Raw genomic sequence first — 12,904 nt, forward strand, 5'->3', positions numbered from 1 at the left:
AGCATCCCCAGGGTCATGCGACCAAAATTTGAGCACTTGGCGGCTGACTCCTATTTACGACGGTTGCAGTGTCCCGGGGTCATGGGATCACCACCTGCGACCTGACAAGGAAAGTCAATGGGGAAGCCAAATTCATTTAACAACCGTGTTAACTAATTCAGCAACTGCAGTGATTCACTTCACTTGGCACAATCACTGTGCCAAGAAAGGTCGTAAAATAGAGCAAAACTTATTTAACTGTCTTGCATAGCAACAGAAAGTTTGGGCTCAGTTGTCGTAAGTTGAGGACTACCTGTATTTCATTCTGTGGCTACTCTAGGCATTTTTTTTTATTATTATGCCTTTTCTAGTCACACCAATCTCGACCCTTCAGGCCCATAAATTAGCTTGCCCCACCTCTCTGCCTTCACCTTGACCAGCATTCAGTGAGCTATGCTCAGCACCTTCCCAGCTGAGTTCCAGGTATTGCTAAGGGCAGGTTAGCTCCGACAAGCAAATGGGGGATGGCAGATTTGCTTAATGAGCATGTGATTCACTTAACAACTGCAGTGATTTGCTTAATAGTAAAAGGTTGTAAAATCAGGGGCAGTTCACTTAACAGCTGCCTTGCTTAGCAATGGAAGAACTACCTGTACAGGTAGTTTTGCCTCTTACAGACTTTTTTTGGCTGGTTCAATGCAGAAACGACTGTGGTTTACAGATGCATCTTCCTATTTGCAACAGATAATCTTCGCCTGACCATTAGCCTAAAACGGGGCTGTCCAACCGTGGCAACTTTAAGACTTTAACTTTAAGCCATGGCCGGCTGGGGAATTCTGGGAGTTGAAGTCCACAGGCCTTAAAAGTTGCCAAGGTTGGACAGCCCTGGCCTAAAGTTTCTCTCTTTGGAACCAAAATTACGAGGCAATAAAAACAAAAGTGTATCTTTGTGCACTCTGGGTCCATTGATACACAAGAGTTTTCTATTTCCTCTGAGATCAGCAACAGATTCACGTTGTTCTGGCTGTTTGCCAGTTTGGTAGCAAATTGTTCAAAACAGCTACACTGAATCCCTTCCTTTTCCTGAAGAACATAGAAGAAGAGGAAAAGAGTTACGGTGGGAGGCAACGTTTTAGGGGCTTCTCTTTTGTTCCCCAAGTGAGAGAGAGGACGGAAATTGGAACTATGGACCCCCACTTGCTGTGCTTGACTTTGATTTCATTATTTCATTTTTTTAATAAAAAAAAATGGGAGGCTGGCAGGCTGCACGGGAGAACACCAACTTCCAGTGTCCTGTCAGCTTTCTGCCATCCATCCAGGAGTGAGTATCTGTCCACTCTTTTTTTTTTTTAAATTAACTCTGGTGCTACTCAGACTGCTCATTCCTGGTTGCAACTAGAGCTAGTTGGCTTCCGTGAGTTGGTTCTTTGTTTAATTACAGCTGTCTTCCGGCTATCTTCATGTTCCCTGTATGTCTCTTTCCTTCATTTCCACACAGACACACAAAGTCCTCTTGGGGAAAAATCTTTGGGCCTCCAGGTTTTCAATGTGCTTAAATGTGTTTGCAAAAGAAAAGGGTGCCACCTCCATATGGAAGATAACCTGGCTTGCCCATTTTCCATATTGACAGGTGACTTACGGGCACAATTGAGTCCAACATTTTGGTTGCTAAGCGAGATCGTTGTTAAGTGAGTTTTGCCCCCATTTTACGACCTTGCTTGCCGTGCTTCTTAAGAGAATCACTGCAGTTCTTAAATTAGTAACACAGTAGCTGTGTGAATCTGAATTCCCTGTTGACTTTGCTGGTCAGAAGTTCGCAAAAGGGAATCACGTGACCCTGGGACATTGCAACGGTTATAAATATGAGTCAGTTGCCAAGGGTCTGAATTTTGATCACATGGGGGTGTTGCAATGGTTGTGTGAAAAAAAAGGGTCATATAAGACAGGGGTCTGCAACCTTGACAACTTTAAGATTTGTGGACTTCAGCTCCCAGAATTCCTCAGCCACCTATGGGAGCTGAAGTCCGCAAGTCTTAAAGTTGTCAAGGTCGCAGACCCCTGGTTTAGTCTGACAATAGCACTGTATGCTGAATTATTAGGAGACACACTTATCTTTAAAAGACAAGGTACACCTTTCAGGACAAGGTTGAGCAATCTATAGTCCGAAGTTTCCTTCTTTGAATCAATCCCAATCTTGAACAGGCTCCAACATCTTACTACAGTACTAGAAATTCAGTGGCATGGTGCCTCGTTACAGCAGAGACATTTTATAACACTTATTTTTAAATTTTAATTTTTTAAGCTCCAATAGCGCATCCATTTTATTGGGGGAAAGTCAACCCCCATTTGACTTGAGCAGGGGATTGGACTAGAAGACCTCCCGGGTCCCTTCCAACTCTGATATTCTATATTCTATGTTCCCATCGGAAAGCAACACAAAACACCCCATAGCTGGCTGAGGAATTGTGGGAGCTGAAGTCCACAAGTCTTAAAAGTTGTCAAGGTTGCAGACTCCTGATATAAGAGCAGGGGTGGCCCCGGTGGTTAGGATGCAGTACTGCAGGCTAACTCACTGCTCACTCCAGGAGTTTGATTCTGAGCTGCTCAAGGTTGACTCAGCCTTCCATCCTTCCAAGTTTGATAAAAAGAGGACCCAGTTTGTCCGACTCTGTAAACCGCTTAGAGAGGGCTGGAAAGCACTGTGAAGCAGTATATAAGTCTAAGTGCTGTTGCTATTGCTATAAATCACTTTTTGCAGTGCTGTTAAAACTTCAGTCGCTGAACGAACTGTTGTAAGTATTTTATTTTATCTGTTTCTTTACTGCACCCCATGCAAACAGACTGAAGCTGCTTACCGTTATGGGAACAAAACAAAAAAAAGCACACAGCAAAACTGTAATAATGAAAAACATATTTGTGAAAAAGTTGGCAGGGGCAGGGAAACCAAAACTGAAACGGGCCCATTCAGCCAACATCCATGCAGGAAATACGTTTGTACATTCATTCCAGATGATATCACTCTAGGAATTTCATGTCTACATTAGAAAGCAAGGCGAATGGATATGCTGGCCCTCAACGCGCTTTCCCCATTGGGTGTCCCGATGGGGAAAGCATGGGAATTGTAGTTCAACACATCTGGAGATCATCATGCTGGAAAAGATTACTGCGGGAGTTTAGCATAGCAATACATTTATTATTATTTTCTTTTGGCAAAAAAAATCTGTGTTGAACCCCGTGGGGTGCTTCGAAATATATGTGCATGCCAGTTTTCTCTGCAGGTTTTAATGCTCTCAATAGCCCTTCGAATGGAGGATGCAAACAGATACTAAAACCCAGAAATGGGCATGTTTTGTGACATGGGAAAACCAGATTAGATACTGGAGACTAGGTAATGAAATGTTGAAACGCGTTGTGGATTGAAGAAAAATGGAAAGGACGTATGGCAGCTGTTTGTAGCCAAGTGTGTGGGCTCGTGGTTTCCCCACCAAGCTAACCGTGGCCTGTCTCTGTTTCTCTTTTCTCTTAGGCCAAGAGAAAACTGGATCTTGAAGGAACCGCTCAGCAGCGCATCCCAGAATTCCGAACACCGAAAGGCAAAGGAACTGCGCTCCCACATATCCCTAGTCCAAAAAGTAAGAGGCCTTGGATAAGGAAACACTGAACGAAAGGATGCTTTGGCAGAGTCTAGAGTTGCTGTCTTAAGTTTCTAGTCCTCATCGAGGATCAGCTTGAAATGGGGTAGGGGCAGATTCCAGTGAAAAGTGAGAAACCTGCTTCGGTATCAAGTTTTTTATTCAGCTTGACCTGCTTAGCTCAGTTTTTATTTTTATTTATTTCTTTTAAATCACAAAGTGTTTGGATTTTGCAAAATTGAATTTGGGTCAGTTGCCGGGACTGGAGATTTACTCTTCCGAGCTTTCGTGCTGGAGCTCATTTTCAGGGAATTTCCCTTAAGGTGGGCTCCAGCATGAGTCTGAAAGCTCGGAAGAGTAAATCTCTGGTTCCGGTGACTGACCTAAATTAGATTTTGCATCATTATCCTGGGACATGTATATTTGCCTTCATTCATGTTTGGATTTTACCCACAAGAACAGAAGTTTGTATAGAGCAAGGGCATTTTTCAGTGAAGGAAGCTGTTGTATCTTTTTCCTTCTGTCATACTTCTGGGAATAACATTACATCCTGAAGAAACATTACATGATACTGTTGGGAGCCTAGATCTAATCTTGGTTTCATAACAAGCATGGCTGCACTGAAACCCTATTGGCCACTAGAGGGCGACAGAACACCATCTTTTAGTCTAGGTGCTGAAAGGATTTCCTGTTGCAGAAACATCTTTTTAAATCTCTTCTACAAATTTTATTTTAAAAATTAAAAATAAACCAAAATTATTATTTTTGTTTATTTTCCTGCAATTTCCACCATCCCTGATCAAGATTATCATCCAGCCTGGGATGGGGGTTGTATTCCAGCGCATCTTGAAGGCGTTGGAATGAGGAAGGCGGTTTTAAAAAAGGCAACAAAAATTCAAGCAGAAACTTAAATTTGCAGGAACTTTAATGCATAACCACTCCCAGGAATGGTTAGATAACAGACAGATGGCCCACATCTGGATAGTGGGCAGGGAAAGAGGCTCTCCCTAGTTTCTTGGGCTGTAAAGGGTGGGGGGGAGGGAATTGCACTTTTAGATTTGCAAGATTGATGCTGACTTTCCAGGTAAATGAGATATTTCAGTATTCATGCAGCTTCTTCGTGCTGGGAGATTCTTATGAAGTTCAGCAACTGGAATGTGTAGACTATTTACCTGTGACAAAGTCACATTACCTGAGGTGCACCACGAGGAGACTAGTCTTCATTGCACCCCATCAAAGCAGATGAACTAATGCTTCCTTTATTGTAAAACTAAACTGACAGAATCTTGCAAGTCTAAAAAGTACAATTCATCCTACCCCACCACCCTGTCTCAATTACAGCCTGAGAAACTAGGGTCTCTCCTGAGCCTCTTGTCCCACCCACCAGCCAGGTGTGGGCTATGCTGTCTCTTATCAAATTGTTCCCTTGGCAGTGCCTTTTTGCCTGAGGTCTTTGCCATGTACCAGGGGTCTTCAAACTTGGCCCTTTTATGACTTGTGGACTTCAACTCCCAGAATTCCTCAGCCAGGCATGCTGGCTGAGGAATTCTGGGAGTTGAAGTCCACAAGTCATAAAAGGGCCAAGTTTGAAGACCCCTGCCATATACCATTAGAATGGTTCAGAAGCGGGGAATATCCCAAAGAATTTTAGTCTGATTATGTTGCATGGATTTTTGTGTGTGTGTGTGTGTTCTAGCCCCCAAATCTCCTGGAGAGAAGACCCGCTACGACACGTCTCTTGGCTTGCTGACCAAGAAGTTTATCCACTTGCTCAGTGAATCGGAAGACGGGGTTCTGGACTTGAACCGGGCTGCTGAGGTGCTGGAGGTGCAAAAAAGACGCATCTATGATATCACCAACGTCCTGGAAGGGATTCAGCTCATTCGCAAGAAATCCAAGAACAATATCCAGTGGATGTAAGTTGGTTGGAAAGACTTCAGGTGCAGATATCTGCAGAGAAGGGCCAGTCTAGATTGGGTTGGATATTATGAGCAAATGTGGAAGAGGAACATCGGTTTGCTGTAAGTCAGCCTTCCCCACCTACAAGATCTCCAGATGAGGAAGCTTCAGTTCCCCAAATTCTAGCATTGCCGTACGAAAAGATTGAGTTACAGACATCTGGAGAATAATCAGGCTTGGGAAAAACAGCTGGTTGTCCAGCCTGTGCTTGAAAGTGCATATCTGGCAGGTATTCGTTAACTAGATTGCTTCATCAGAGAGACCTACGACCATTAACTTAGTCACTGTTCGAAGTTCTGACACAGCTGAACAAATGGTGGATCTTTGGGGGGGTCTGGCTATCCCAGCATCCCCATATCCACCTGATCTGAGTGCTTGGCAACCAGTTTGCACATACGGTTGCAGCATCCTGTGTTCACATGATCAGTTTGCAACCTTCCCTACCAGCTTCCAACAAGCAGAATCAATTGGAACCTGCAGATAAGGTTTCTTTCACCCATGCACCCTCCCACAGCCCCTCTGCACTCGTGTTCTGCTGGCTACTTAGGCAGTCCCATCCACATTCCCCAAATCTTACTACACCTTCCTCATACCCCACAGACACCCCCCCCACACACACACACAATCTGCACTGGGTTTCTCATGTACCTTGGACCCTCCAATCTGGTCTCTCTCCTGCAACCTTCATGCCCTTATACATCCTCCCCGTGCATGCTGCATTCATGCACCCCTTCACCCCTTTGCACACTTCCCCAGTGCCTCCATCACTCCCTCCTTCCCACCTCACAGCAGCTACTTACCTGTTTGCAAGCCTGGGACTTTCAACTTCCTGCCAGCTTCCCCAGTGACTTGGGTGGCAGGAAGCTGGTGGGAAGTTGCCTCGTCTAATGACCGGCTATGGGATTCAGTTAACAACGACAACTGAGACTGAAGGAGGTGCCGCCACTAAGCATGGCAGTCACGCCTTACAATCCCCTCCCTTACCCACAGGAATTCCTGTGTCAACTGACATTGTCTTAAGTCTTACCAAGCTCCCTGCAACTTTACATGGATCTGCAGCTGAGCGCTTTTTATTCATTCATCCAGATTGAGTGGTTTTCTCCTTCTCTACTTCTCCTGGAGTAACTGATAAGGTCAATAATAAGACCTCATGAGGCTTGCAATCTAAAACGGGTGCCCAACCCCTGGTCCGTGGACCGGTACCGGGCCGCGGGATGCCAGCAACCAGTCTGCACAAACAAGCAAAGGCCCCTCCATGAGATGCAGGCAGCACACAAAACCACACACCCTCCAGTCCGCGGAAAAACCTCTCTCCATGGAACCTCTCTCCTGGTGCCCAAAAGGTTGGGGACCTCTGATCTGAAAGACAGGGCACGCAAGGAAAGAAAATGGGTTTGGAAGAAAAACATTGCAAACTGACGTTCCCGTGTTCCAAATTTCACCCTTTCTTGCAATCAGCCGGGCAAGAAATACAGGTTGTCCTCGAATTACAGCCACTACTGAGTCCAAAATTTCTGTTGCTAAGTGAGACAGTTGTTAAATGAATTTTGGCCCATTTTACAACCTGCCTTGCCACAGTTGTTAAGTGAATCAATCACTGCAGTAATTAGTAACCCGGTTGTTAAGTGAATCTGGCTTCCCCCCATTGACTTTGCTTGTCAGAAGGTCACAGAAGGGGATCACGTGACCCTGGGAGATTGCAACCGTCATAAATGTTGAGTCAGTTGCCAAGCATCTGAATTTTGATCGTGACCATGGGGATGCTGCAACTGTTGTTAAGTGTGAAAAATGATCGTAAGTCAGTTTTTGCACTGCCATTGTAACTCTGAACTGCTGTAAGTCGAGAACCACCTGCAGTGCATTAAAACCAATGCCAAAATGATGCATTTTTCTGCAGAACCAACAGATGAGTTTTGCTTTTTAAACTCCATCCCAAGGACTAGTTGGATACTGCTTTTCTTAAACGGAGAAGAAGGTTTACAGTTTTCCTTGCTGCCTCTAGGAGGCGGAGGGTATTTTCTCAGATTTTGCTTCTTAATACCCTCCGCTTTTCTTTATCAGGCAGAGCCACATTTCAAAACAGTTTCCTTAATGTCCACATTTCATCTCAATCTCCTTAAGTCTGTTTCTCCCTCTACTTTGGCTGAAACCCTTTGTGTTCGCTCATGTTTGGGATCAACGTCTCTGTGTCTCTTTTTTTCCTCTTCTTAAGAACCCTTTGAATCTCCCTCCTGCCAAGAGGTGAAAGCATTTTTTTCACATTGTACTTAACTTTGGATGAAAAGCCACACCATCTTACGTTTGTAAGACTGGCATCCTAAGTTGCAATGTATACCGATAGATTTTGTTTTTACTTTTTCTTCCTTTTTCTTTTCAATACTTTAAAGCTTTCTGAATAATAGAATATTCATAGTTTTTCATCCCAGCCCATAAATACGACCGCATTGAAATCTGCGTTGAAATAACACAATGTATCAGGATTTATAATTCTCCCCCCCCAAAAAAAAGGGGGGGGAAAGAGAGCTGAAAGTGAAAACTTGAGCCCTGATTTAGCAAATGGACTCATCTGATCTATTATTAATACGGTATCCAGGGGAACGGGCCTTTTTGAAGATTCTTCCGTGGCCACAAAACAACACGTCTTGCGACAAGAACTGGCCGAGCTTTCCAAGAACGAGAAGGTTTTGGACAAGCTGATCCAGGAGTCCTCTCTGCAGCTAAAGCATCTGACCGAAGATGAGCCCAACCAAAGATATCCTTTTGAGCGGCGGGTGGGTGAAGAGGACAATGATCAGAGACAGACTTCCAGGGGGATCGATTCATTCCTGGTACCCCCTGCGTTGAAGACCAGTGGCCAAAGGTTCAGAGTTCAAAAGGCTCCGTGCAGAGCAATTCTTGGGGTTCGCCCCATCAGCTAAGGCGAGGTGCACTGTTATCCTCTTTAAATATAAGCCATAAGGCCCAGGATTGCAGGCTGCAGCCAAGCGCTGACTATATCTCCCTGCGTCTGTTTTGTTTATAGCCCGCCTTTATTATTTTTATAAATAACTGAAGGTGTTGAGCAGACACAATACTCCTTCCTCCTATTTTCTCCACAACAACAACCCTGTGAGGTGGGTTGGGCTGAGAGAGACTGACTTGCTCAGGGTCACCCAGCCGACTTTCATGCCTAAAGTGGGACTAGAACTCCCAGTCTCCTGATGATTGGACCAAAACCCACCCAGCTTACTTTCATGCCAAGGTGGAATTAGAACTCACAATCTTCTGGTTTCTAGCTTGATGTGTTAACCACAAGACTAAATTTCCTTTATGATCCCCAAGATATCTCTAACAAGGATAGAACCAAAAGGTTTTGGCTTTATTTTGTTTTAATTTGGGGGTTGGGAAGGTTAAGGAGCAGAAGGATTCCTAATTACACTCATTTTACCCCTTCAGCCCCTCCCATCCCCCCCCCAATTTTTGAACTCCTTTCAACCTTTCCAGAAGTATTCTGAGGGTGTTCGGACCACGGTGAATGCTCTGCGTTCGAAACAACCCACTTCTAAATGTGAGATGTAAGTTCAAGCCCAAACAGGGCTGATTGAAACTCAAGAAATAGAACAAACTTGGAATACAGATAAGATTGGAGGAGCCGTTTCAAAATCTTTGATTCCTTCTTTGACCTAATCCTGGGGTGGGCCACTATGGCAATTTTAGGGCCTGTGGACTTCAACTCCCAGAATTCCTGAGTCAGTATAGCTAGCTCAGGAATTCTGGGAGTTGAAGTCTACAGGCCATATATGCTGGTTCAATACTCCTGGGAGTTGTAGTCCACAGGCTGTAAAGCTGCCATAGTTGCCCATCACAATTCAGAGTTTGGTGTCTCTTGCGGTGTTTTCTTTAACTTTCCTCTGTGTCCTACGTCAGCCTATGTCACCTATCAGGATATCCGAGCCATCAGCAATTTTAATGAGCAGACGGTGATTGTGGTGAGAGCGCCCCCTGAAACTCGTCTTGAGGTGCCTGATGTTTGTGAGGTGGGAATGGAAATTCATTATTCTTCATTTCGGTTGCTGCTAAATCTGTTAACTGTAGGAAGTCCTCGATTTACAACTGGCTGCTTAGTGACTGCACGAAGTTATGACAGATCCCCAAGGGGCACTTACAACCTGGTTCCAAAGTTCCAGCAACCACCACCAGGTCACGTGACCGCATTTTGCGTGCTCGGCCACCAGCCCACATTCACGGCTGTTTGCAGCAGGCCCCAGTAACGTGACTGCGTTTTACGAAGTTTTTGCCCAAAATCAGTATTTACTTCTGGGGGATTCTGGGGGGCAAAACTTGACCCGTAGAAAACAATTGCAAAAAAAGGTGGTAAGATCAATTTGGTTATGTGAGTGACCCACTTTGCAACCGTAATGCCATAAGTTGAGGACTACCTGTAATTGTTTGCTCCCAGACAGGCGCCCTTGGTTTGAGGGTACTGAGTCATACTCTTTCTTGATCTGTTCCTCCTCCCCCTCCTGCAGGAGAATGTCCAGCTCCACCTAAGGAGTACCAATGGCCCCATTGAAGTCTACCTGTGCCCAGAAGAAATTCTGGAAGAGAGTCCTGCCAAGGAGAGCTGTTTTCCTCTTTCAGCACACCAGGAGGTTACTAAACCCACAACGGCGAAAGGTAATGTTGGCAACTCTGAAGGGATGATCATCTTGGCCTTCTGGGAAAAACTCACTTCATTCGGAAAGATGTCCTCCGGGGTTACTTGCTGGACTGACTCTGTATTTTGAGGGCAAATCCCCTTCTAACAGGCTTCTGCCGTCAACAGCTGGGCCTGGGAGCTGTTCTTTGATCATTCTTTGATCCATCAGATGATTCAGACTGTTAGCTTCCTGAAGAGACTTGCGGTTCATTAATGGAACCAAGTGACCTTGGTGGCTCTCCTCCCTTGGTGATGGGCTGGAACACCCAAACGTTGAAGGGTGCTGCAGTGACACACTTCCTGCACTGTCAGATATACCTTCAGTGACCTCTGAAGCCCTTTAACACAGGGGTCTTGGCCCTTTGATGACTTGTGGACTTCAACTCCCAGAATTCTTCAGCCAAGCATGCCTGGCTGAGGAATTCTGGGAGTTGAAGTCCACAAGTCATAAAAGGGCCAAGTTTGAAGACCTCTGCTTTAACACAATGATTCTGTGATTAGGAGAAGATTCATTCAGCCCAATGTCTGTGCAGGAATTCCTCCCAGCCCACAGACTTTGTGTAGCCCACTAAGAGGCTGTAATTGGTCTTCTGCCCATCACCAATCATGGGAAATATCTAAAAATAAGTGCCCAGTCAAATTTATTTAGGGAGGGAAACCCATCATAGGGCACACTCACCAAAGTCTGTTTTGCCCTTGTCTTGCACCTGGCTATGGAAGCTCATATAAGACCAGGTTATCCTTAGGAAAAGGGTGGGGGCAGATTTAGTCCAAATGGTTGCTTCTCGCCTTGCCTGCTCTTTCCTTTTCTGGGCCCAAAAGGGGGAGGAAATAGGGGGCAGGGCAAGTGTGACTACCCGCTTTCTCATTATGTGGAGCCTGCTCACTCATTTGAAGAAGGTGGGCAAAACGGTGTCAACATTAAGGATGCTGGTGGATCCTGCTGGCTCCTGGAATTCAGCAGTTGGGCTCCATCTTGGGACTTCAACCTCACTTAGAAGAGTTCCAGTATTCACGGGTCTGCCTCAAAGAAGGGTGGGTCAACCTATTCTCCAAAGTACCTGAAGGCAGGACAAGAAGCATGGATGGAAACTAACCAAAGAGAGAAGCAACCTAGAACTAAGGAGAAATTTCTTGACAGTCAGAACAATTAATCAGTGGAACAACCTGCCTCCAGAAGTTGTGGGTGCTCCAACATTGGAAGTTTTTAGAAAGAGATTGGACAACCATTTGTCTGAAATGGTTTAGGGTTTCTTGCTTGAGCAGGGGGTTGGACTAGAAGACCTCCAAGGTCTTTTCCAACTATGTTATTCTGTTACTTGGTGCCCAGTGGTGCCAGCTCTTGGCCTTGCCCTCTCTATTGCGATGCTCATGTTGTATCTTGACTCTCTCTTGTTTCCCCAGTGGAATTGGTGAAGATGGAGCTGCCCAACTGCCTGATGGAGGGAGAGGATGGACTCCTGGAGCCCCCTCAGCACCTCCTGCAGCAGACAGAGGACCAGCTTCCTTCTGCAGCCTACGGCGACCCAGGCCCCTTTGTCAGTTTTTCCCCTTCCCTTGACCAAGAGGATTATCTATGGGGATTGGAGGAGGGTGAGGGTGTAAGTGACTTGTTTGATGCCTATGACTTGGGGGACTTGCTGAAAAATTGACCCCAGAGCTCCCCGGCTCTTCCTGCGGTGTTACCAATAACCTATCCTGCGTGTACACAGAGATCCAGATTCCGAAGCTTTGGGCTTTTTCTTAGCAGCGCCTCTTTGCATTTTGTCCAAAGGACATGGCTTGCAAGATTGCCTCTTTTAGTCGTTCTCCCTCAGTTTAGAAAATCCTTGCCCGTTCAAGGCTCTCCCAAAGGATTTTGAATGGGTCCCAGTGCAGTAAAGCACCCCATATACTGCTGTGGGGAAGCTTCGCCTTTCTTCCTCCTTCTAGCATTTTGTCTGTCTTTTTAGAAGGGATGAGGATCAGATTTTAGACTCTTTCTTTCATCAGGCCCAATGGGAAATTGCACGCACAATTGCCAATGCCTTGGAGAAACCAGGAAGTCTTAATTCAGTTGTATATTTTCTTGTTGGAGCCCACACGTCTCAGGGGGCATAAGGCCTCCATCGGGCACCCTTCACCCCCTGATAAGGACCCACAAATCTGTCCTTCCGAAGTGTGCATACCTGACTGCCCCAGGGATAGCATTCCAGAGACTACCCAAATCCATTAATTTCCTTCTGGACACACACACACACACACACACACACACACACACACACACACACACACACACTCCGACCCTAGCACCCAGACATAGTTAGATTATCCAAAAGTAAATCTCGTGGAATAGGAAGTGATTTGCAAGATTCCTGACCAGGAACAGGAAGTTGAAAGTGGCTGTCTTCTTGGTATGAGCTTCCCAATAAATATTACAGTCCATCCCTCTGGGGGAAAGTGAACAAGGAGCTAGGCCAGCTCCTCCTGGTGCCAGGGTTCTCCTCCATCTAAGCGTGCCTAGGTCAACCAGACACGTCTCTGAGGCTGCTCAGTGCAGAATGAACCTGGGGGGACTCCACATTTTACTACCCTAAAGCTGAACTTTGGAAAATCCCAGCATGCCCTGGTTTGAAACTGACTTCACAATGCCTTGCAAAAGGTTCTAATTCCACCT

The 12,904-nt window shown here is 45.6% G+C and overlaps 1 protein-coding gene across 1 annotated transcript in view; it reads left to right on the plus strand.

Moving 5' to 3' along the window:
- E2F2 (E2F transcription factor 2) overlaps window positions 1-11,900 on the plus strand; it is a 40,531-nt gene extending 28,631 nt beyond the window's left edge. The window contains exons 2-7 of the mRNA XM_015832073.2: window positions 3,506-3,611; window positions 5,308-5,527; window positions 8,164-8,322; window positions 9,472-9,586; window positions 10,079-10,226; window positions 11,653-11,900. Coding sequence (XP_015687559.2) covers window positions 3,506-3,611; window positions 5,308-5,527; window positions 8,164-8,322; window positions 9,472-9,586; window positions 10,079-10,226; window positions 11,653-11,900 — 996 coding nt within the window. The remainder of the gene's footprint in view (window positions 1-3,505; window positions 3,612-5,307; window positions 5,528-8,163; window positions 8,323-9,471; window positions 9,587-10,078; window positions 10,227-11,652) is intronic.
- The last annotated feature ends 1,004 nt before the right edge of the window (window positions 11,901-12,904 follow it).

This window comes from Protobothrops mucrosquamatus, unplaced genomic scaffold (genome assembly GCF_001527695.2).
Source record: "Protobothrops mucrosquamatus isolate PMUCROS unplaced genomic scaffold, P.Mucros_1.0 scaffold_23, whole genome shotgun sequence".
NCBI lineage: Eukaryota > Metazoa > Chordata > Lepidosauria > Squamata > Viperidae > Protobothrops > Protobothrops mucrosquamatus.